The sequence below is a fragment of the Podarcis erhardii genome (assembly GCF_964252035.2).
Source record: "Podarcis erhardii genome assembly, chromosome: 6".
Classification (NCBI taxonomy): Eukaryota; Metazoa; Chordata; class Lepidosauria; order Squamata; family Lacertidae; genus Podarcis; species Podarcis erhardii.
The window spans coordinates 56,931,786-56,956,874 of NC_138510.1; the positions used below are offsets into that span (position 1 = coordinate 56,931,786).

General features: G+C 40.6%; 1 protein-coding gene across 5 annotated transcripts in view; it reads right to left on the bottom strand.

Annotated features, from left to right (window-relative positions):
• Window positions 1-25,089, bottom strand: part of TTC39A (tetratricopeptide repeat domain 39A) — a 53,976-nt gene that overhangs the window by 16,257 nt on the left and 12,630 nt on the right. For all 5 annotated transcript variants that reach the window (XM_081868253.1, XM_081868254.1, XM_081868256.1 and 2 more), the window contains 11 exons: window positions 16,527-16,658; window positions 15,350-15,426; window positions 14,918-14,985; window positions 12,606-12,670; window positions 11,877-11,976; window positions 8,075-8,140; window positions 6,055-6,163; window positions 5,004-5,071; window positions 4,830-4,889; window positions 3,573-3,734; window positions 419-510 (listed from right to left, as the gene is read on the bottom strand). In XM_081868253.1, coding sequence (XP_081724379.1) covers window positions 419-510; window positions 3,573-3,734; window positions 4,830-4,889; window positions 5,004-5,071; window positions 6,055-6,163; window positions 8,075-8,140; window positions 11,877-11,976; window positions 12,606-12,670; window positions 14,918-14,985; window positions 15,350-15,426; window positions 16,527-16,658 — 999 coding nt within the window. The remainder of the gene's footprint in view (window positions 1-418; window positions 511-3,572; window positions 3,735-4,829; window positions 4,890-5,003; window positions 5,072-6,054; window positions 6,164-8,074; window positions 8,141-11,876; window positions 11,977-12,605; window positions 12,671-14,917; window positions 14,986-15,349; window positions 15,427-16,526; window positions 16,659-25,089) is intronic.

Consider the following 25,089-nt stretch of genomic DNA (forward strand, 5'->3'; position numbering starts at 1 on the left):
TAACACTGTGATCACGCCTGTTGCATGCCAGAACGGAGCAAAATTGGGGTGCAGAAACGTGCATCTCTGCTGTGGCTAGAATATAGCCTATATAGAAATGTTAAGATTTTCATGTGTTGCTCCATATACATTTAATCTTGACCCTCTATCCCATGTGACACAGAAGAAGGGATTCACTTAATGTTACTGTGGGTAGGATTCCTATGTCTCAAGTAGTAGGAGAGAATTAAAACTATATTCAAGAAATGTCGCTGAATTATCCCATTGGCCATAAATTAAAATATGGCTTGGTGTTAAATACAGAGGAATGTACAAAGTTACAATTTTAGGTGTAGAGCTGGGCTGAATACAATGGGTATTTCTTTCATGACTAATCTCAGTCAATATATAGACCTTGTGAAGACTCAGGTAATCTTACCGATATAGTGCAACATCATCATCCCCAAAAGGCTTGTGATCATCTGGTCCAAACATACAGAGATAAGCTGCTTTCATATAGATGTATGTAGCCTAAAATGAAAATTACGTATGATTAAAAATCCTTCTTGTAATTTATATTCCTGTGTCATCTTCAATATCTAAGACAGCATGGTGAAACATTTAAGGGATATGGCCTTATACTATCAGAAGTGAAATTACCTAGAACATACCGTATCTTTCGCCCTATAGGACGCACTTTCTCCCCTCCAAAAATGAAGGGGAAATCTGGGTGCGTCCTATGGGGCGAATGCAGGCTTTCGCTGAAGCTTGGAGAGCGAGAGGGGTCGGTGCGCACCGACCCCTCTCGCTCTCCAGGCTTCAGGAAGACATCCGCAGCCTAGGCAGCCCTGCGGGAGTTCCCACAGGGCTGTCTAGGCTGCGGATAGTAGCCTGCTTCCCGGAACGCCGGGCGCACTGAAAGCAGAGCGCCCGGTGCTTCGGGAACACATCCGCAGCCTAGGCAGCCCTGCGGGAGGTCCCGCAGGGATGTCTAGGCTGCGGATAGCAGCCTGCTTCCCGGAGCGTCGGGCGCCCTGAAAGCAGAGCGCCCGGCGCTTCGGGAACACACCCGCAGCCTAGGCAGCCCTGCGGGAGTTCTCCGCAGGGCTCCCCACGCTGCGGATAGCAGCCTGCCGCTCAGCAGGTGGGGCGCCCTGAAGCAGAGCGCCCCGTGCGCCGGGCAGACATCCGCAGCGTGGGGAGCCCTGCAGGAGTTCCCCGCAGGGTTCCCCACACTGCGGATAGCAGCCTGCCACCCGGCGGGCGGGGCGCCCTGAAGCAGAGCGCCCCGTGCGCCGGGCAGACATCCGCAGCGTGGGGAGCCCTGCAGGAGTTCCCCGCAGGGTTCCCCACACTGCGGATAGCAGCCTGCCGCCTGAGGCAGACATCGGCCAGCCCCACAAGCTCGGGGGACAGCAGGGAGGTGCAGCGCCGTTCCTCGACCTGGTTCGGTTTCCCCGACCTGCTTTTGGGGGGAAATAAAGGAAAAAAATTTTTCCTTTAAATTTTTTCCTTTATTTCCCCCCCAAAAAACTAGGTGCGTCCTATGGGACGGAGCATCCTATGGGACGAAAAATACGGTATATTCTTGCATTAGGATATTGTAACCAAAACAAAGCAGAAAAGGGAAGTAAATACATCGGAAACATATACTAGAACTCAATTCTTTCTGTATCCAAGTTTTTCTACTTGCAAAGAATATGTGTGTACAGATATATACTTTTACACAGTGCTATTTTTCTAGAAAAAGAGGTGCCGCAATGCACCATGAATGCCTCCCTTGTTCTCTTATTATGGCAATGGCGCACACCTGAGAGGTGCCAGAACTGAGTTCCGATGATTTCTGGCCGGGAAAAAAGCCCTGATTTTCCAGTTTAGTATGTGTGTGTGTGTGTGTGTGTGTGTGTGTGTGTGTGTGTTTGAAGAAAACAGATCTTACACCAAGGAACAGCTTTTGGGCACTTGGTTTCAAGGAAGTTAAGTCAAAAGTACATGACTATGGTCATTCCTATTCCTTTACTCACTCCTGAGGATGGCATGAATCTATCCTGATTAACATTGTTTTTATAGGCTCAAAAAAGGCACCATTAGTCTAGAATCGTAATCCAACAGCACTGCCATTTGCCTAGCCCTACCCCAAAAGCAGGCTATTCTTAGGCTTTGTCCTCATCTAAAGTGGTAAATCTAAATTGGTAAATCTAATGTTTAATGGTTCCATTTCAGACTGAAGATGGAGGTGCAAAAGACTGAATGCTTATTCATACAAAACAACACTCTAGACATGAAACTAGGGAAATGGCTAAGTTTCTATGTGTGGGCAATTTTTGTAAGGAAAAGCATTCAGGCATGTGAGCACTCACTTGTAGTCTAAAGTGGTACAGTCAAGACAAAGGTTTACCCATTGTCAGTAGGAACTAAGCCTTGCTGCAACTGCATTTACTATAACACGTCAATAGGGCTAATATGTTCTAAGTGTCCAAATCAGGTAGCAAGACCCACTAGCAATATATTTCACAACCCCCACCCCTACCCTGCCAGGCACATTATACCATGAAAAAGTAAAATTGAATTTTTGTAAGAAAATCCTGATTTACATAGCATTTAAAAAGCATAAGGGGAAGAAACTTATAAAAATGGGAAACACACATGACTAAGTATAATAATACAAGATTCCTACACTGCCCAGCTCAATATCTTACCATAAGAAGGAGCCCAAACTTATACGGTTTTAACTACTCATTTATTCAAGCCACTTCAAAATGAAGACACGTTGTCTCAGAACAAAAGAGAAGCAGAACATCTACCCCACAGCCAACCGGAATTTCTCTTGCCAAAGCAGCAGTTGGTTCTGCTGTGAGACATTTATTTGGACTGAAAGTGTATCCAATCAGAATTAGCAAAGAAAGGCTTTTAGCAAGTCATGCAGAGAACAGAAAAACTACCCAATTATTGAAGAGTAAGCAAAAGCACAGAAGGCTTTCAAATTTCATGCAAATGTGAGCCTTTTTTCTAGACAACACAAGAGTACACATCTTGCTATCTGAGCGAGACAGGATTCCTACACAGGAAATTGAACACACATTTATTATCAAAACAAGCTGCTTGAAGGGAGGAGAAAGATTTGGGATATTACAAAAGGCAGACCTGGACAGGTTAAGCTGACCAAATGTATAAAAATGGAGACAATTTCCATCAGAAGCCCCTAAACTTTCTCAGTGGAAAGCAATCACTTCTTCGGGGGAAATTAAAAAGATAGCAATCAGGGACACAGTGGAAATGAGCCAGCAGACATGGCTTCTCTTCATATGCTTACTGAACAGCTCAGAACAAGAGAGAAGACCAAAGCTACAGGCCTGTCAAGGACTCTGGCTCTATGCAACAGCATATGCCACTTGAGCTTGATTAAGAGGACAAAGTGTCTGCTGCTAAAGTACAACTAGGAATGGCATTGTTTTATATCTTCAGTGGCCTTTCAATCATATTTTAATGTCTACCTGGAATAAGTCTACTCAAAAACTGATTGATCCAAATCACACCATAACATTACCTTTCTTTATCAGATGTGCTCGTCAGCACATCTTCCTTGTACTCACCTTGGACCAGGTGTTCTCTTTGCTGAGCAGATCTGCATAGAAGTATGCCATCTTCCACTGACGTTTGTATGTGAAGCACCACATGAGTTCCCAATAGCACATGTGATGAAACTGCTTCCAATTCTGCTGGGCTTCACAACATTCTTCAAACCTTTTGATGGCCTAGAAAATCAAAAGAAAACCTTAAAGGACTACACCACTCATTCAAAAATGTCAGCGCAGCTTTTGAACATCCTTGTCAAGCATGCACTCAGGCCAGAAGCCATACACTACTGCATCACTCACATACTACAATCAGTTCTGACAGTCTGTATCTCCGTGGAAAGGGGGAGACAGAAATGGCACGAGATATCAATAACTTTGCTTAGAAACGTTATTTCTTACTTTTAATTCAATTTTGATGCTACACTTCCTCCAAGTAGTTCAGGGGGCATATATTGTTCCACACCTCCTACACTGTGAGATAGGTTAGGCTGAGTAAGAAAATACTAACCCAAAAGCATTCAGTGAGGTTCGAGGTGGTGTGCAGCTTTGAATCTGCGTATGCCAAGTCCTAGCAGAACACTATCACATCATATTGGTTCTCAAACCAAGAGCCAATTCACAGTTTAGTAGTAATTTAGTGTTGTTTCCACTCAGTACCTAACAATAATAGATGCTCCATTTATTTTTGTTCAAGTATTTATATTCTACTTTTAATGCTCAGAGAGGCTTGAATGAACTTAAAATAATAAAAATTTAAAAACCCACCACTACACTCACACAGCAGAGCAGAAATAGTTGTAACCAGTCCAAAATCTAAATCCAGAAGGCTCAAATGATTTAAAATGCCTAGGCAAATACTTCATCTGATGCTGAAAAAATGTCAGGCTTTGCACCAGGTGGGGAAGGTAGTCCACAGCAGAGACATTACAGCTGAAGGGCATCTCATCCAGTGACAGGGTTGCACCAGTGGAGAAGGACCTCTGAAGATGACCTTCATATATGGTCAGGTTCATGTGGAAAATAAGATGGCAAATAGCCTTGCTTTTCTACCGTGATTTGCTTACAATCTTTATTGAATCCTTCTTATCAAATCTGCCAGGTCAACCAGTTGCATGCCCTTCTACTTCTTTCAGACCAACATCCATTTGTCACTCTTAGTGTGGCCAAGTACTGTACTGCAGAGAGCAAAACCCACCAGGAACTGTGATCATAAGGACAAAGATTTCTTAAGCCCCAAGGAAGGTATGTGAAGGATAAAAACCAATTACTTACTCCATCAACATTGCCTCTTATTGTTTCTATTCTCCCTGCAAAAAACAGGAATATGGATCCCTGGAATAAATCAAGAAAAAACATTGGCAACAATTTTCATGTACATTTAATCATCTTTCTACAGTAAGATATTACATTGGTACACATATCAGGCCTATTTAAGATATATCTTACTTTTGGATATCGAGCCAAGTAAGGCTTAAGAAGTTTCTCTGCTTCTTCAACATTTCCTTTTCCTGTCCCTAAATTAATTGGGAGAACAAAAAATTAGAAAGTGGGGGTAGCCCAGACTTAGTTTACATTGTGAGTCCTTTCCATACTTTCTCTCAAGGCCAAATATAAACATTAATTTAGCTCAAAAATAATGGTGACACAAAAATATTAAAAGCAAATGATTACAGGGAAATCCTCATCAAAACTGAGCAGCTCCTAAATAGTCCAAAGATAGGTGACTTTTAGGCAACTCATTAAGACAAGTTTGGGCATTTACAGGTTTCACTGGGGAGGGGATCCTGTAAAACTGAAGCTATGGGCAGGAAGAGTCACACTTCTAGAATCAGCAACCCCAAGCTCCCTAAAGCTGCATCCCTATAAAGGCCTCATATCATCTGATCCCGGTGACAAGGAAGACCTGTGCTAAGGTTTTTAAAACAAGTTAAAGAGTGGTTAGGGGAACAGCAAACACCTAACAAAATGCTTGCATTTATAGCTCATAATGTTATGTTTCTGTTTAAATTGCTAGGATTAGCCTGGTTCAAAAACTGTCTATATGTTTTAAACAGAATTTTGGGAGGAGCTATGCATATATCTCAAAGTGCAAGTAGATAAATAGGTACTGATCCGGCAGAAAGGTAAACGGCGTTTCTGTGTGCTGCTCTGGTTCGCCAGAAACGGCTTAGTCATGCTGGCCATATGACCCAGAAGCTGTACACCAGCTCCCTCGGCCAATAAAGCAAGATGAGCGCCGCAACCCCAGAGTCGTCCGCGACTGGACCTAATGGTCAGGGGTCACTTTACCTTTACCTTTATGCATATATCATATCCATCTTAAGTGTTTCTTGAAGAAAATAAAAGTTTGTGAAGAATTAAGTCATACATGAAAAATTCTAAAGCTATTCTGAATAAGTAATTCACAACCTGCTGAGTGATGAACACACTCCTTCCTATCCCCATACCATTTTGGATGTATGAAGGGTCAACATTTAGAGAAGAAAATGAATCCTACCTAGCACAAAAGTCATGAAGGTATGATAGCAGAGCAGTAGCATAGTGCACAGCACGGACCTAAAGCTGTACACTGAGGCTCCTTCTTGAAGCTGTCGCAGACCATGTTCCTGCATCACAGTCAGATAAATGGTTGTAAATTAATTACACCTGTGGTTTGCTCTATTTGTTCCACTGTAACTAAGGGGAGAAGTATCTTCCAACACCGAAAGTTAAATTGGTTTACTCAGCTAGTACAGGAGAACAATATCAATGTATGTCACCATAGTGCCCAATAAAGTTATCAGACATCTCTTTCACAAAACACCAAATGAATGAAGTTGTGGTTACAGAAAATGCAACAGCAATTAACATGTGTTCCCCTTAGAAGATGTGCCTAGTACTTCAAGACTCCCATAAAAGTGCCTGGCTTAAAACTGTCTATCAAAAACTTCACTCTTGTGGCCTATCCCCACAACACCTACTCACTTTGGGCCCCACTAAAGCAAACAGTCTAACTGGTCAACGTCTAAAAGATATCGAGCACCAGAATAACCTGGCCACTATAAGGAAATTCTGTCCTTAGTATGTTCAGTTTCCATCTCCCCATTTTGATTCTCTGGCCCCATATCCACACAAACTTATTATCCCAAAATACAGACGTGCTTTTACACTTGTAAGACTGGATGTTTTGCCATCTGCGGTACTTGAGGGTTGATTCCAAAAGATTCCACCTGAGAAACGTCTTTGCCCCTGTGGAGATGGTAGCACCGAAACAGCGGCACACGTCCTCCTGTCCTGTACTCTCTACAAAGACCTGAGGAACGAGATCATCACTCCACTCCTACTAACCATCCCAGAGTGCTCAACCACTGCCACAATGTCCTTTCTTCTATCAGATCAAAATGAGCAGATAACAGCAAGGTTGCTAGGTTTATAGCAGGGGCAATCAGAATAAGGGCCACTAACTGACTGCTGGTTCAGGACTTTAAATTGTGTTTTTATATCAAATTTCCTTTTCTGCATACACTGTAATGTTTTACTGTTGCTATGGCCATTGACTAATGCGAATAAAGTTTTATTTATCTTATCTTATCTTATCTTACTGTAATGTGTGTGTGTGTAGCAGTTCTTAGTTTTATCTGTACTGTATAGATGCCGACAGCAGCCACAAAATTAAAAGATCCATGCTTCTTGGGAGAAAAGCAATGACAAACCTAGACAGCATCTTAAAAAGTAGAGACATCACCTTGCCAACAAAGGTCCATAAAGTAAAAGCTATGGTTTTCCCAATAGTGACGTATGGAAGTAAGAGCTGGACCATAAAGAAGGCTGATCCCCGAAGAATTGATGCTTTTGAATTATGGTGCTGGAGGAGACTCTTGAGAGTCCCATGGACTGCAAGAAGATCAAACCTCTCCATTCTGAAGGAAATCAGCCCTGAGTGCTCACTGGAAGGACAGATCGTGAAGCTGAGGCCCCAATACTTTGGCCACCCCATGAGAAGAGAAGACTCCCTGGAAAAGACCCTGATGTTGGGAAAGATGGAGGGCACAAGGAGAAGGGGACGACAGAGGTTGAGATGGTTGGATAGTGTTCTCGAAGCTACCAGCATGAGTTTGACCAAACTGTGGGAGGCAGTGGAAGACAGAAGTGCCTGGCGTGCTCTGGTCCATGGGGTCACGAAGAGTCGGACACGACTAAACGACTAAACAACAACAACAACATAGATACCGACTAAATGTTCACAGTGGTGGCTCCTACCCTGAAATTATATTAGCTTAGAGAGCATTTGGGAGCCAGCTATGGGGTGCAACTAAAAATGTACTCATTTACCCAGGCATTTGCTGACCGCTAATACTGACTCCTGGCATTTCTGGCTACTGCAATCAATATTGATGTTTTACAGGTTTTTATTTATAGGATTTTTATTGTTGTATTTTATTACTGCTCAGAGAAGTGCCTTGGTAAGTCTTTTGAAATGACAGGTGGCATATAAAAGATTTTAATAAATGAAACAACATAAACAAATATATACTTGCCTTATTTCCTGAAAACCCAACAAACTCCAGTAACCGTACAATCCTTGATGGTAACATAGACAAAGTCTATAGAAATAAAAACCAAAGAAAATTTGTGGGAAGAAAATTATATATAGATATACATTTATTTTACCTGCAACATCTCAGAAAAGATATTTTACAAATAAAACAGGTTTCATATCAAGCTCACCTAAAATGGCTTCCATATGTCATGTTTGCCATACCACACACCCCTCAATAGCACTGAGCACAATGCAATTTCTTCTTATTTGTTAGTTTATTTAGTACTACATGTTTAAGCCATATTTTAGGGCAAACTCTTCTAAGGCATATTATTTACACATAAAGTGGAGAGTTCCCATGTCAGCAGGAGAAATAATGGGGCAGGTGTGGGAAGATGCTCAATGCCTCCACAGCCTTGGGCCAATTAGAGATGAGCAAGTCATGGGTCAAGTCATCTTACACCAGAGTGGAGACAACACATCTCTACCAGGTAACAAGCTTGTGAGGTTGGTAATTACAATCTGCCATGGTAGTGAGGAAGGTCAAACAGTAGGCAGGGTTAGTATTCTGTGTGTTTTTTTGCTCTTCCTTCCTTCATTATGAAAGCAGCAGTATAAAGTGGTGCCTTACAGTCTTATTATTTTGGAAATAAGCTTAACAAGCATATCTAGAAGTGAAGCTGAACCAATGCCTTTTTTCTGGGGGACGCAGGGGTACGCATACCCCTAAACATTTTGTGAATCTAAGTTTGGTCTCATTGAGGGGCGGTATTTTAATACGAATAAGAAAATGAGAGTACTCCTAAACATTTTTTAAAGAAAAAAAGCTCTGAGCTGAATCATCAGAAAAGAAGATTCCAGTATGAAGGAGCCACTTCTGTTATTTTTGTTCAAGTCACCTTTATAAAGGAAAATCTTGACATTTGATGTACTTATAACTGGAGCCCTATTGAGCATTATGAGTAAAAATCATGGTTCAGCAACTATCCGAGTTCCAGATTACAGGAAACCTTCTGCATGTACAACTAAACATGCAAAACACCCACCCCACAGATAATTGCATAAACATCAGGGGAGGAGCATGCAAAGTTACTCCTCTGTTGCTGAACATGTGAGCTTATAATACCACACATGTGCAAACTAAGAGCCTAGCTATGTGTTAGCAATTGAATTGTGGGTTTAAAAAAAATATACACTAGGAGGGGGGGCTGTCATCAATGGGTGGGGGTTATTAAGCCTTCTCTCTCTGGAATTCAAGAAAAACTGGACTGTGCTCAGCAATCACCATTAGAAAAAAATATCCCTTCAGCACCAATTTCTAATAAAGGAGGATGAGGTGTTACTGGAGAGGGAAGACTTAAATGTTACTTTCTTGCATACTGAAGGTACCGATGAAACTACCATCCCCTACTCCCAATATTTCCATTGTTAAAAACCACAGTGTAATTGCTAATCACATAATTAATATAACTTGTAGTTAGCTAGCCCATACAAATTCTACAAACAGCTCACAAGTAGCTCACAAGCAGATACTGATATAAAATATAAAATCAGAAGGGTCATAATGGAGGGAACCTTCCTGCAAATTAAAATTGCAAAATCATAAAAGCTTTTCATCAGCACAGCAGCTCTTCAATACATAATGCTGCCCTTATAACATTCTGATTACTGGCAAGAAACAAGCTATATATAATAGAATAATCTGAGCATTTCCAGTGTGACGAATATAGCTCTTGCAAACTTGATGAGTTTGAGCTTCAAGCACATGTTGTAAGGTTTCACACATTTCCTCCCTGAAAAGGCCTTCACTCCTTCACACAGCTTAATTCATTTCCTGAAGTGCTTGTGATTTTAATCACTGTAGCCTAAACGTTCTTTATAATTGGTATCTTGTTATAAAATTTGCACAGGTGAAAAGCATACAGGAAATTATGGCGAGGACTAGTTTCTCGAAACTCAAAACGCAGAAAGCTTGTGGGGCACTAATGAAATTCTATTTTACATTGGGTGGCCAGTTATTAGAACCTGTGCTGAAAATCCAGTAAAGTCAGTAAATCGCCAGTAAAGTGGTTTCCCAAATGCTCTATGGAGTAGTGATATGGGGCATGGACCCAAATGCTAACAAAGCCTTAGAAATAGTACAGAACAAATTTCTCAGGAAAGTGCTCTCGCTCCCCAAGGGGACCCCAGCTGCTCTTATCCGCGTTGAAGCAGATGTGACAACAATACGGGCTAGAATTGACTATCTGTGTCTAAGCTATGTGAAAAGACTCCAATCTCTCTCGGAGGAGAGATTCCCTGCTATGTCTCACACTGAAGGGGAACAGTCCATATGCTGGAAGGCTGACATCCAAAGCTTCTTGTCCCAATATCAATTACAAGATCTTCAGGTGACCATGAAGATGGATAGGAGGCACCTAAGAGATTGTCTCTTTAGGTCCGATGAAGAAAGGGATTTATCCACGATTGCCTCTACCAAAAGTTCACCATGGCTCCCACTTATTAAAATGGAGCACACCCGAGCTAGATATCTGACAAAGCTCCCACTTGCCGTACTAAGAATCGCTTTTACAGAATTATTATTCCAATCAATGCCCTTGATGGTGTTGGATGCTCGGTACAGCAAAGTACAGTACGAGGAGAGACTTTGTATATGTGGGAAACCCTGTGTAGAGGATCTGTACCATTATTTATTGCAATGCCCACTATATATAGATCCAAGAGACCAATTTATAAAACCCCTGCTTATGAATGGAATACACTCTAACGGGGTGGAAAGGGTGAAATGGCTGCTGAGCGATACTGATTACTATAACCTATAAAGTAGCACTATATGCTTGGGCAGCTAAGAAGATCAGGAGAAAAGAGCTAGATAAAATAGCAGTCAGCTGCAAAGGGGATTCGGACAATTAAGCTGGCATATTTTACCTGAGATTTCCCTGCTATTCTAGCTTATGCAACAAATAATTTCTAGGAGACTTGGCCGTGGTTTTTTGCACTGGTAGTGCTAAATGTTTTTATGATTATTGCTGTTTTTCCTTTTGTTCCCCTTGTGAACGATGCCATGGCCTTTGGGCTAGTGCAATAGAGTCTATGAATGAATGAATGAATGAATGAATGAATGAATATACAATAATAATCATAAAACGATCAACCATCATGACAAATTAAGAACAAACCACCATCAAAGGCTTGGGAAGTAAAGTGGCTTTAAGCAAGAACTAAAATGCTAGCCGGTCAGAGATTATTCTGGTTCCACTTATATTGAGTCAGACCATTGGTCCATCTAACTCACTACTGTCTCTCCCAACCCCACCTGGAGATGCTGAGGACTGAACCTGGGACCTTCTGCATGCAAACTTGACGCTCTACCACTGAGACTCAGCCCTTCTGCTGCAGGCCACAATGCAATCAGGAAGGCCTTACTCGTATACCTCAAGAGCAAGGCAGGCTGATATTGAAGACGGCACTCCCTAAAATGGCCTGATCTCAAGTTGTTTAGAGCCTTCTAAGCCAGTACATGGGCCTTATATATGGCTCAGTCGCAAACTGGCAGCCAGAGCAGTGAGAGAGTTACAGGTGGTGGGAAATCTCATAAGAAAGCAGCTCATAAAATGTTATACCCACTACATGGAGCTACTACCACATAGCAGCATTTTCAGCCGCTGGAACCAATTCTTACGTAAAAGATGCCAACTTCAAATAATCTCTTGAACAGTCAAATATAAAGCCAGATGATGGAATACAACTCCCAACAGCCCTAGCCAGAACCATGTATACAGAAAAATTGTGATACATACCAGATTAAATGCCCCAACTCCCAGCTTTACGCCACCTTCAAAATGGGGATGATTTTCTCCTTTAACATAGTGGGGAGAATGTATTAGACTGTCCAGCTCCCTATCAAACCAAAAGATCTCATCAAAACCCAGAATGTAATCCAGTTCTAATACCAATCATGGTCTAGCACTTTGAAATACATGACAATAAGAGCTACTGCTAATATACCATTTACCCAATACCCATGGTATGAAGAGAGTACCAGATATGGCCTTGCATCTTTTGAATTCCCTCCCCCCTGGGGAGGTGCACATCACCCACTTGCTGGTGATTTTAAAGAGGAGTAAAAAAAGTTTATTCTACTCAGACTTTTATTAATGGCCTCACTTATCTTTCTGATTCATTGCTGTTGTTTCAACTGTGAGTTTACTGGTTTTGCTTTTAGAGTCATATATTGAATTTATTAGTAACCACTCTAAGCTACTTTATGAGAGTTTTTACTTTGAAAGTGCAGGATATAAATACATTAGATTGATTGATTGAATTAAAATTAAATAAATTAATTAAAATAATTAATTAATTAATTAAAATAAAATAAAATAAAATAAAATAAAATATCAGCCAGAATCAATTCAGACTAGAGTGAAGCCTGAGAAGTGCAGAGCACCAAACATAATAAGCAATAACTTTTGATTTGGATGGATGCCTGGAACATAATAATTGTAAAAAAATATTAAAATGCTACAAACCTATATGTTTGATAACTGTTTCTGACTTTGATGCTGCCTTTGATAAAGCTAACCATGTTTTCATCCTAAGAAAAATACAATAGATCACACATTTCAGCATACGTGTACTTGAAAATCCTCTTGCTTTTGGGGACAATGACTAAAAGTTAGTTACAAAATCTAGACTGGTAAATACTTAAGGGTCAGTCTTTTTCTAATACATGCACATATACCTTTAAAAAAAAATCTTTAAAATTTTGATCTTGTTACCGTAAATACCTAACACAAATTTCAAAGCTCTAGCCCTTAGTTTGGATACATCAAGTAAAACAGAAGCAGAATAGTAGTGTTCCTTATTAATTAACACTAGAAAAATGAGACAGGAAGTATTTCATCGGAGAAGAACCTATTATTACTGACTTTGCACAAAAGCCACTGTTCCTACATGCTATGTCATAGGCTTTGTAATGATTTGGACTACCAATGATTAGCATGGGGCCATCAGCTTTAGCTAATCCAAGACACATGCTGGACACTTGCAAAGGCATCAGAAACCTTAGAGAAAGCAGGTATCAGGATCAGTGTTCGACTGAATTGAACTTGCAAAATGCAACCAGGCCACCCTGACACTGTAGAGTTTGCTAAGGATCCAACAAGCTGTCTCCATCTCAAATCGAAGACAAGGAAATCTCTGTGAAAAGTAATTAGATTCTGCCACGAGTTTTCCCTTCATTGGCTATTAATCTGTCACTGGCCCTTTGAGAGCAGCCAAATGCAACTCTAGGAAAAGGAGAGGGAAAGCCCACTCCAAGAGAGGTATATTAGGGTCAAACTAGAGAAGACACCAACCACACAATAAGAAGCTATGTATGTAAATAGCTTTTAAAAACTAAAAGTGTGGGAGGACCTTATGCAGATGATGAGCCGGGTGTGATGGATAGGGGTCTCAATCTGGATAATCTTTAAAAAGTAAGTCATGTAATGCTAATCTTGTCTAGGGTGGTCTTTAGAGCTGTGAATGAATATGGCTATCAATGTATTCGGCTGAGCTTAAAATGTTGTCAGCAATAAAAAGTTTAAATTTTCTACATATCTTCTGAAACAGCAACAAGAATTGTAAGTTATATTGTGCTCCCTTTCCAGGAGGAGGTAGCATCATGCTACGTACAGAACATATTTGTTCCAATACTTTGTTCCAATACTCCATACTTCAAGTCAGGAAAAGGGAGAATATGAAGAAATAAATTAGACATTGTAGCATAGGCTAAGAATACCACCTAGTGAGTAGAATGTGGCTCATAGGCCACACATTGCTTACTTTTGTATTTTTAAAAAAACAAAGGTACCCTACTTTGCTAATAATGGGGCAGGACAGTGGCAATTAAGGGAGATACTCCCCATTTGTTAAGTATAGCAGTTACTCTAGGGTGACACTGCAAGTGACAATCATGTGATGTCACTTGGGGCCATATCTAGGTTGTAGTAAGAGATGGGCATTTCAAATTCAGTTCAGTTTTGCTATTTGCTTTTGATTAAAGAGGATGGGCATAGCAGTTATCTTTCCAAAAAGTAGGAAAAACAAAATAGAATAAGATAATACAACAGATTATTTCTTAAGAAAAGGGTTGGTTCCATAGTTTCAATGAGATTCCCACCCATCCCTTGTTTCACAAAGAGTGGCAGGGAGCCTCAATATTCAAGGCTGCCTTTAAGAGAGGAGGTTAAATGGAATTTGCTGTACAAAAAATAAGCTAACCTACTTACGAAAAGGTTATAACTAAAATATGGAACTCCCTTTAATTTACAAGTAGTTGTCCATGCATGTGAAATGAAATGAGAAGTATATGCCTGCAAATGAAGCTGTATACATCTCTGCAAATGTGGAGTTTTAGCAAGCTATCCAGTCCTCTTTTACATGAATGCAGAATTAGACGATATGAGATTCTGAGAACCAGAAAGTTTCAGCTACTCCCCTCTGCCCACTATCCATATCCCATAAGAGATCCATTAGGCTGAAAATAATAATACTAAGAATACTGTACCAGCTGCAGTACTCTTCCACTCAGTTACAGAATGATTTATTAAGTCCCCATATTATGAACTGGAAACATCCTGACTTCCTTATTAAACTTGCTTCTCAGTGTGTGAGAAGCTACATGTTATGCAAAATGCATAAAAGCAAAGCTGCATGGTGTGGGTGGACGAAGAAAGAGATTCTTATTAACATCACCTGCCCGACTCACTGTGATCTCAGTAACCACGGTCTTGCTGAAATTAACTGAGGCCTCACATTCCTGTTTCCACAACAATGTTCCCAAAAAAAATGCTCTTACCTGAAGGAATGTAAGAGCAGCTCTCTGAAGCAAACATTCGGCATAGCAAATTTCTGCATGAATTTCCTCTTTTTGAAAAGGGGGAAAGGGTAAAAAAAGATATGAAGTGCATAGCAGGAAAGCTCCACCACCAAATGGAACAGTGTCATCATAACCACTACAATCTTCCACATTATAATACAAGCACACCTCAAAAATGTCCACATTAGGATGTCCTATTAAGGCTGTTGCCTGGATGCCCTTGTTTTCGAAGATTAGGCAGGTGGTGACCTTTCCAGCTGTGGCTTCCCACCTACGCAATTTTTTCCCCACAGAGGCTTGCCAGCTGCCCACTCCTGAGCTGTTAAGCACCAGGTGAATATTTATTTATTTTACCAGGCAGTCATGTGGACAGAAACAGGAGCTAATGTTTATTTTTGTTTATTTTTTTACCTTCAGTTAATTGGTCAACATTGTGTCTGTGCACTAAATTGTTGAGTGAATCGGCCACGGTGGATTTCTTCCGAAACCTACATAAAAACAAAAGAGGCTGGAAATGTAGAACATATTGACAAAACCCTTTAGTCATATTGGCCTTCAAAAACTAAGCCTAACAATGCAATCTTAAGCATGTAATATCAAAAGCAAGTCCAACTGCTGAAAGCTAAATAGACAGAGGAATGGAGTCTAAGTACATCTAAACTACATTTGCATATATTCTTGCTCCAATACCTTTGTCTTTTTTTTTTATTTCAGTGCCTTTCCTCCACTCTGTCAAAACTTTAGATTCCAATCCAAGGAGATTACAGACTTGAAATTTTAATTTATTACTCTGCAAAATGCCAAGTACACAGAACAATATGTTCTTATGCTCAAAGTGATTTAAGAAAAGGCTGTATGTATAATTAAAGGTTTCATATACTATTTTCAATTATCTTTTACATTACAGTGGTACCTCAGGTTACATACGCTTCAGGTTACAGATTCCGCTAACCCAGAAATAGTACCTCGGGTTAAGAACTTTGCTTCAGGATGAGAACAGAAATCGCGCGGTGGTGGCGCAGCGGCAGTGGGAGGCCCCATTAGCTAAAGTGGTGCTTCAGGTTAAGAACAGTTTCAGGTTAAGAACGGACCTCTGGAACGAATTAAGTATGTAACCAGAGGTACCACTGTACTTCGGCATACTAAATTTTGCCATTATATTTCTATGTGTTAAAATTTCTGACTAGCAACAGTTGGGACTCAATGCCTTTATGTGGTCACCTCAAGCATTTTCTGACATAAACATTAATCTCTCTTTAAAGCAGTATGTTATTCTATAGTGTTTATAGTCCCACAATTGTCATTTTGGCTGCATGACAATAAATAAATATTTCCAAAATGGCTTACATGTGGCCATATGTAGGTAAAGTGCAAGTAAAATTATACCTTTCAACTTTCATGTAGATGACTGCATTTATACATGGTGGAATCCAACTGTCAAAAAAAATTATTGGTGGCACATGAAGGTTCCTAAGAATCCTTTAGCATTTTCCTCTACTAAAACATTTTCTTCATTCTTACTGTTGCAAAGCTGTCTTATGTACTTATTCTATGCTTTTGACCATCTAGAATAATTCTCTGTGCTTACTTCTGACATATGGCTTGAGCTTCTTTCATTGTGTTTCCAGCATTCAGTATGTCCTGAGAGTCAAAGGTCATCATGGCTTGCATTTCCAATATGGTGGCATATGTCAATGCATGATACATACTCCCCTTTGTTCTGTGGGAAACAAGTTAAAGGGAGATACATCTATTCTATGATATTCACAGAAGCCACAATAAAGAGTAAAGGAATGAAAACAAAAACAATGGCCTTAAAGGTAGGAGGTCAAGGGAGTGGAGAGTTAGAAGCAGCAACACCCAGGATCACTGAATGCTATTTTAAAAGCAGGATTGGAAAACCTATCAGCCCGAGAGCCATATTCATTCATGGGCAACCTCCTGCGGGCCACATGGCAGTGGTGGGAAGGGCCAGAGCGAAAAGGTACAGAATAGGTGGGACTCTTTCCTTTGTACAGTTGGCTACATTCCAGCCATGCAAAAACCAGATTTCCATGCACACAAGTCCATCCAGCCAAGCAAGAGGCATTACCACACTTCAAGGACGCATTCCAGCCAAGCAAGAGCATTCTAGGAGGGTGAAGAACAAGGTGTGATGGGACATGGCCTGGGGAAAAACCTGAGGGCTGGACAGAGAGGCCTAAAGGGCCACATTCAGTCCACAGGTTGGAGATTCCCCTCCCCTTAAAGAACTGAACTTTGTCCTTGAACATCACAGTGCCATTCACAATACAACCACTTCTCTGAATACCACAGAGTAAACACTGCAGTCTTGCTGTAGACCTCATTTCTTAAATTTCAGTCCAACAATCCTATCAAAATTGAAGGGATCAGACAAGCAGAGATATAAGAAGGGTGGCCAAGGTGATACTGAACTGCTTTTAAGAGGCAGCATGATGGTACAGTACATGGTCTTGGCTTTACTTTAGCCCTTGCACATGTTTGAAAACAAAACAGCTGTGTCTGTACATCCTGCAACACACATTGAACGGATACCTCCTGAAGTAAAAATCTTAGCACCAGAAATGGAATCCCTAATATTAACATCTATTACTGTAATGTGTGCTTACCTCAGAAATACTGAAGAGACCAAGCTCAAATTTTTACTAAAGTTCTGTCTGCTCTACAGAATTTTCTGATTATAATTTTTGTTGGATTTGGTTTTCAGTGCTTATAACATGTACTCCCTTTGTCATCCACTCCTATGGGTTTTCTCTCCCATCCCCCACAAGTATGTCTGCATGTGTTGGATGGTGGTGGAAACTCAAGTAGACTATCTTAAAAGATGTTTTTAAGGATTGGGTCATCTATTATGATCCTTTGTTATTAGACCACTTGTAAAGGTTCACACAATTGACTGCACTGGTATATAGTCATCTAGTTATTTGCACTACTATGAAAAAATAGAAAGATGGGAATGCAACAAAGACTGGGCTACCAGTCAGAAAGCACACAAACCTGCATGCTGCCTTCTGTCATCTAATACATCCTAAATGGTCCTTCTAGGAACCTCTTAGTTTTGACTGTTGCTACTGGTTCCTGTCAAAGCAACTTCTCTCCTTATCTGTGGGCATTTTTTTCTCCAAACAGTTATCTCCTTCAAGCAAATTTAAATCCAAAAGATGTAGCCCCCCAAGTTTATCACCCTAAGACATACAGGTTCTCTCATCTCTCCATTATTTGATTCCTCACCATCCAAACTGCAGTTCCTCAAGCTAGAGACCTTGCATTCAGCAAAGCTACACTAACACAGAAGCCAACAATGGGACAAACCCTTAATTAAATTACAGTCTCCAGAGTAAGGAAAGGAGGAGCTATTAATCAACATTTAATTACACTAGATAAAGCACAGCAAACTGTTCTGTAGGGAACAATCTGCATTGGGAGGGAAGAGAGGGATTTGTCTGACTCACAAAGAGATCTTATTTATATGTTAAACTGGAGATAATCACAGCATACCCTTAAGGTTTGTCCACAGAGGTACTTTCTCCTTGTGGCAAAAGCCTTTCCACCTCACATTTATGACACTGTAAAATCAAACCCATTACTAGCCCATCAGGCTACTTGTGAATACAACCATTTAATGAAAGGTTGCTACTGCTTCTTGTAGTATATTTGTACAGATAGTTGATGTGTTAGATACCACAGAGCAATCATAAAATGTGTTATAAGTGGTACAGAAGCCAATAACTTATTAGCTTGTCTACTTGGGCTTGCCAACATATACTGACCTCCTGGGGTTGAGGGTCAGAAGTGGTAGAAAAAGGCCTGAGGTTGAAAAGCAGTTTAGGATGTATAGTGCAATCAAATTAACAAGGACCTATGAGCCTCATAAGGGACGCAGGTGGCGCTGTGGGTTAAACCACAGAGCCTAGGACTTGCCAATCAGAAGGTCAGCGGTTCGAATCCCCGCAACGGGGTGAGCTCCCGTTGCTTGGTCCCTGCTCCTGCCAACCTAGCAGTTCAAAAGCACATCAAAGTGCAAGTAAATAAATAGGTACCACTCTGGCGGGAAGGTAAACGGCGTTTCTGTGTGCTGCTCTGGTTCGCCAGAAGTGGCTTAGTCATGCTGGCCACATGACTCAAAAGCTGTACGCCGGCTCCCTTGGCCAATAAAGCGAGATGTGCGCCACAACCCCAGAGTCGGTCACGACTGGACCTAATGGTCAGGGGTCCCTTTACCTTTACTATGAGCTTCATAAATAAAGCGCACAGGAATGTACAGGGTGAATCTCCTTTGCCAGTGAATAACCTCTGCATTTAATAAGCTGATTCCACAATATTGCAGTATTCTCATATCATGCTGTTTTACTGCTAAAAAATGTATACAGGTGTTGTTATTTTTCAGTTGTTTAGTTTCCTTTTTTATATAATCATAGAATCATAGTATTGGAAGGGACCCCAAGTGTCATCTAGTCCAACCCCCTGCAATGCATCATAGAATTTTTACATTCTACGATTCCTAGGAATGGTGGTTGATTATAAATAAATGTGGATTTTATACTGATTTATTTTACTTTATTTTATTTACATTCCTAAGAATTTAGGTTGAGCCTCATTACATCTTTAACAAATGAACTCAGAGGTTTGGGAAACACTAGTTTACCTTTACGTTTGGGCAAGATAAAAGCATTGTTTTGCTTTTGCTTTTGTTTTCTCTCTCCATAAGATGTATTCTTGTATTCCTGTGCTGCACCTACAGCTTATATATTTCTCAGGTATTTTCTATGGTGTGTAATGGCAAACACAAAACCTAGATAAATTAGATAAAATACTTCCTTGTTCCTGCATTCAAGACAGGCATTACATGATGCATGAATACCAATTCAATTTACTAAGGCAATATAAAAACTTTGAAATAGCATTTATGTTATAGTCTTGGTCTTTCAATAAAAAGCTAGCAAAGTGCTTTTCTGTCAGGACTGGCAGGCACTCAGATCAGTTATCTTCAATACCATCAGGAAATTCAGTGCATTATTCTGATTCATATCAAAACAATGAAATCAGAATTTGAGAAACCTAATAACTAGATCTGACATTTAATCTACAATATATGGACTACAAAGAAGCTTTCATCTACACTGTTAAATCCTGAAATAGCTTTTGCCCATCAGCTTCTATGAGCTGGAACAAAGTAACCTTTTGTATTCCTTTGAGTTACCTGTTCCTAAAAGATTCATAAGTCCTCCCTGCATGAAGCGACCAGATTTGGTGTGTCACCACCAGCATTTAGCAAAGGAAACAGAGCTAGGCAGCTAACAGAGTGATCCTAACTTCAATTTATGCATGCTCAATGAGAAAATAGACACCTACTAGGACAGAGGAAAATGGTCATTTTTGGTGGAAGCATCATCTTTCCCAATAGGTGAATCTCTAACTCATATTCCAATGGGACTACCGGTGGGAAGGGGGGCTGAGACATGAAAGCGAACACCAACACAATGGCAACACTCCTTAAATCACTTGCCAATAGCTTCTAGTTAGTACCTAGTCACAGGAATGGTCAATCACATTATTATTAATTATTATTAATTATATTTTATTTATATCCCACCCACCTGGCTGGGTTTCCCTAGCCACTCTCGGCAGCTTATAGCATATATAAAAATACAACAAAACATCAAACATTTTTTTAAAAAGAATATGCAACCAATTATTCATCACTATCTCTATGTGTCTCTTGCATCTACAGGCAACCAGCCAACATACACAGTGGCACTGATATTAACCACCCACAGTGTCATTCGGAGGCTGAAACTAGTAGGAAGCCAGTTACTTATTCTTTCAGGGCGCTGTGGTCTAAACCACTGAGCCTAGGGCTTGCCGATCGGAAGGTCGGCAGTTTGAATCCCCGTGAAGGGGTGAGCTCCTGTTGTTCGGTCCCAGCTCCTGCCCACCTAGCAGTTCGAAAGCATACCAGTACAAGCAGATAAATAGGTACCGCTCCGGCGGGAAGGTAAACGACATATCTGTGCGTTGCTCTGGTTCACCAGAAGCGGCATAGTCATACTGGCCACATGACACGGAAGCTGTCTGTGGACAAACGCCAGCTCCCTCGGCCTACAGAGTGAGATGAGCGCTGCAACCCCAGAGTCATCTGCGACTGGACCTAATGGTCAGGAGTACCTTTTTCTTTTAGTGTCTCTCTCAGCAAATACACGGCAGGTTGAAATATAAATAGTGTAACTATGCCAAACCTAGGGATTCACAGATGTAGAATCATTTACTGCCCCAAGCACCACCACCTCTCATACACCTTTCAAGGGATACAGGGCTCTGAAAGGACAAAAAGCTGAAATGCAATAGGGTTACCAGTGTTGTCAGAACCCACTTCTCTATTTTTACAAAGCCCTTCACACTCATGCAGTTTGCTCCTTGAATCCTCTATCACTCTCCCCCCCTCTCTCACACATACTTCAAAGTTTTGCAGTTTATGATTATACAGAATATAATTAATACTTCATTTTCCCTAGGTGAAGTGGTATCTGGAACTACAACATTCTGGCACAAGGGAAAATTTTATCAAACAAATGGAATATGCTAATTTTATATGATATGGCTATATGCTTCATAGTTCCCCAGTGAGCTTCTGCTTTTCCTTCTCCACAAGGATGCAGTCCTATGGACACCACCACACAAAACAATCACCAGCCTATCCATATTGCTAGTATTTTTTTTCCTTAACAAAGCTGTTGCATCAAAAGTTATTTCAGTGGCTTTACAAGAATGGTACTTAGCAATAAACCTGAAATATTATCAAAGATAAATTCTTGCCTGCTGTCAGATAAAGTAAGGCAGTAAGTATTTTCCACTAGGAGAAAGAGAGGGAACGTGTGTGTTTATAGAACGTGAAAACCCATTTAGATTCACAGGACACTGAAAGAGTCAATGATGAGGAACAGATGTCTCTGAAAGAAAATATTGTGTATTATTATATGCCTCCCCCACTTCTACCACCATTCCCTTGACACAAGGAGTGTGTCAATAATGAAGCTCATTTGCAGTTAAATTAAGCTCCCTGTTTCTCCCTTTGAGGCCATCACTCTGTATTCAAAGACAAAAAAAGGAGTTGACTGACTCTCTAAGTTAAAGTAGTTTAACAGTGAGAAATAAATTCACATGTAAAATCCAAGGATACCTAGTCATCTCATTAAACCAATTCAACAGGGGCTCATTTAAGCAATAATCAAAACCATCTGTGATGAAGTGTATAACATTTTTAAACAAAGGATGTGGCTCCCATCACTTTTGCAGGCGCCCCCCCTCAAGTTTTATATGCAATGATTTTATAGATAAAGGTTTAAATAAATGCAGATTTTCCCATTAATTCCCAGGTCCCAGTAATATTTTCCACTTTGCACATAGCATCCAAAAAGACTGGATGTCATTTAAAGAGAATTATCTGTTTGCATGTCCTGCCTATTCCAGGTTAGACCACATATGTTTTCATATCCTAGAGCTGCCATTTTTCTATGTATCCACCCTGCTCCTTGTGCTGCTGCTAGATGAGCAGAGCTTAGCCAAAAGATTATGGCTGTCTCTGCCAAATGTAGTGACATTCCAATTCAATAAAAGATATGTTTTTTGTCATATATATTGAGTACAGTGATACCTCGGTTTACGAACTTAATCCGTTCCGGAAGTCTGTTCTTAAACTGAGGCGTGCTTTCCCTAATGAGGCCTCCCATCACTGAGGTAAAGTTCACAAACTGGGACACTACTTCCGGTTTTGTGGAGTTCATAAACCGAATAGTTCGTAAACAGGGCTGTTCTTAACCCGAGGTACCACTGTATACCATATTCCATTCCGCAGGGGACTAAAACAGAAAATTGGAGAGGTGGGTAGGGAGGAGAGGAAATAGGGAGACAAAGCTGGCTAACATCATGCAACCTTTGAACAATCATTTTCAATTATGTCCTTCTTTGTAAAATTGTTCACAGCAACTAAGTATAATTTAGTAGGGAAATATGCAGTCAAATTGAAGTAGTAGTTGTAAATTAAAATCAGCAACAAATAACCATTGGAGAATTTTAAGAAACAGTAACTGGCGTACCAGCATTTCAAGAACTTTGTAACTTGCAAGTACAGTGGTACCTCGGGTTACAAACAGCCTAGCTAACGAACTTTTTGGATTACAAACACTTCAAACCCAGAAATGAGTGTTCCGGGTTGCATATTTTTTTTGGTATACGAACGTACTCCATTCAGGGGTGCACTTCTGTTTTGAGTGCCACACTTCTGTTGTCCGGCAGCAGAGAAGTGGGTTGTCACGGTGTTTCCCGCAGCTGCGAGGAAGGGAAGCTGCTGGTTGGTGGGCTCGCAACTCACCCCCATGCCGCTACAAGAGGAGATCAATCCCTGCAGAGGCTTGGGAGGGAAGCTGCACGCCTGCCAGCCAACTGGTTGGAAGGCTCACAACTCTCCCCCATGCCGCTGTGGGAGACGCGCTCTCTAGGGAGCATTTCCTGCAACAGTGTGGGGGGGGGGATCTGTGTGGATCAGTTCAGCTACTGATTGGTTGATTGATTGATTGATTGATTGATTGTGTGACTGAGGAAATGGATAAAAGCCCCGCATCCAAACAATGACTATCATCAGTGCAGGTAAGAATTTTTTTTAAATTTTCATTTTTATCATCTAGAATACTGTTTTATTTATTTTATAGTACAGTACATTGATTACTGATTTCATTTTATGGATCAATGGTCTTATTAGATAGTAAAATTCATGTTAAATTGCTGATTTAGGGGTTACTTTTAAAAGTCTGGAGGGGACGCGGGCGGCGCTGTGGGTTAAACCACAGAGCCTAGGACTTGCCGATTAGAAGGTCAGCGGTTCGAATCCCCGCAACAGGGTGAGTTCCTGTTGCTCGGTCCCTGCTCCTGCCAACCTTTACCTTTACGTTAAAAGTCTGGAACGGATTAATCCATTTTGCATGCGTTGATTTAAGAAGACTTTGGTTTTAGAACGGACTTCCGGAACGGATTAAGTTCGTAAACCAAGGTACCACTGTAGCAGCTTCCAGCTTTGTAAAATCAAGTATTTTCCCTTTTATAGAAGCAGCCACCTTACCAAAGCTAATGAAGGGGGACACACATTATTTCCTTTGCTGCTCTAGTTAAAGAGTATTGCCAACATCTTATCAACCAAGACCAGATGACTGGGAGGTTGCCTGCTCTTGATGGGGTTACACTTCCTCTGAAGGAGCAGGTTTGTAGCCTGGGAGTACTCCTGGATCCTTTGCTGTCACTTGAGGCTCAGGTGGCCTCAGTGGCCCGGAGTGCTTTCCATCAGCTTCGGCTGGTGACCCAGCTGTGCCCCTATCTGTACAGGGATAGCCTAATTACTGTTGTCTATGCTCTGGTAATTTCAAGGTTAGATTACTGCATTGCGGTATATGTAGGGCTGCCTCTGAAGACAGTTCAGAAACTTCAGCTAGTGCTGAATTCAGCGGCCAGGTTGCTCACCGGAGCAAGATGGTTTGAGTATATTACACCGATCCTGGTCCAACTGCATTGGCTACCAATTAGTTTCCAGGCCCATTTCAAAGTGCTGGTTTTGACCTATAAAGCGGTATAGGGCGGTATATAAATTGAATAAATAAATAAAATAAATAAAAATAAGTTGTTTACTGCAGAACAGCCAGGTTGTCTTCATTCACTTTTTATGAGGCACCTACAATACATTGTCATCATATCATTGTTCTTCTGTTTTTCCTGCAGTTCTTCCATCTCTTTCCAGACTTCAAACAAAATCAAATCCTTATTGCTAAGGAACACAACAGTAGCAACATCTGTACAGGTAGTGATCAACTTAGTGCTCTTTTTTTGCATTTTTTAAAGAGGCATTTTGACATGTGCAATGAAGCCTATTATGAGGCATCTTCTTTGGCATACATTCACTATGATCTTTTGCACTGGTGTTATTTTATCGGCATATTTATTTTCTTTTTAAAAATCAGTTATTTAATTTGCACTAAAATGACTTCCTTTTTTAAAAAAAGAAACTGAAATATTTGTGTGACAGAATTTAATTTTAAATAAAAACATTTTAATGCAAATTTGTATTTTAAAAAAAATTTGTATTCGTT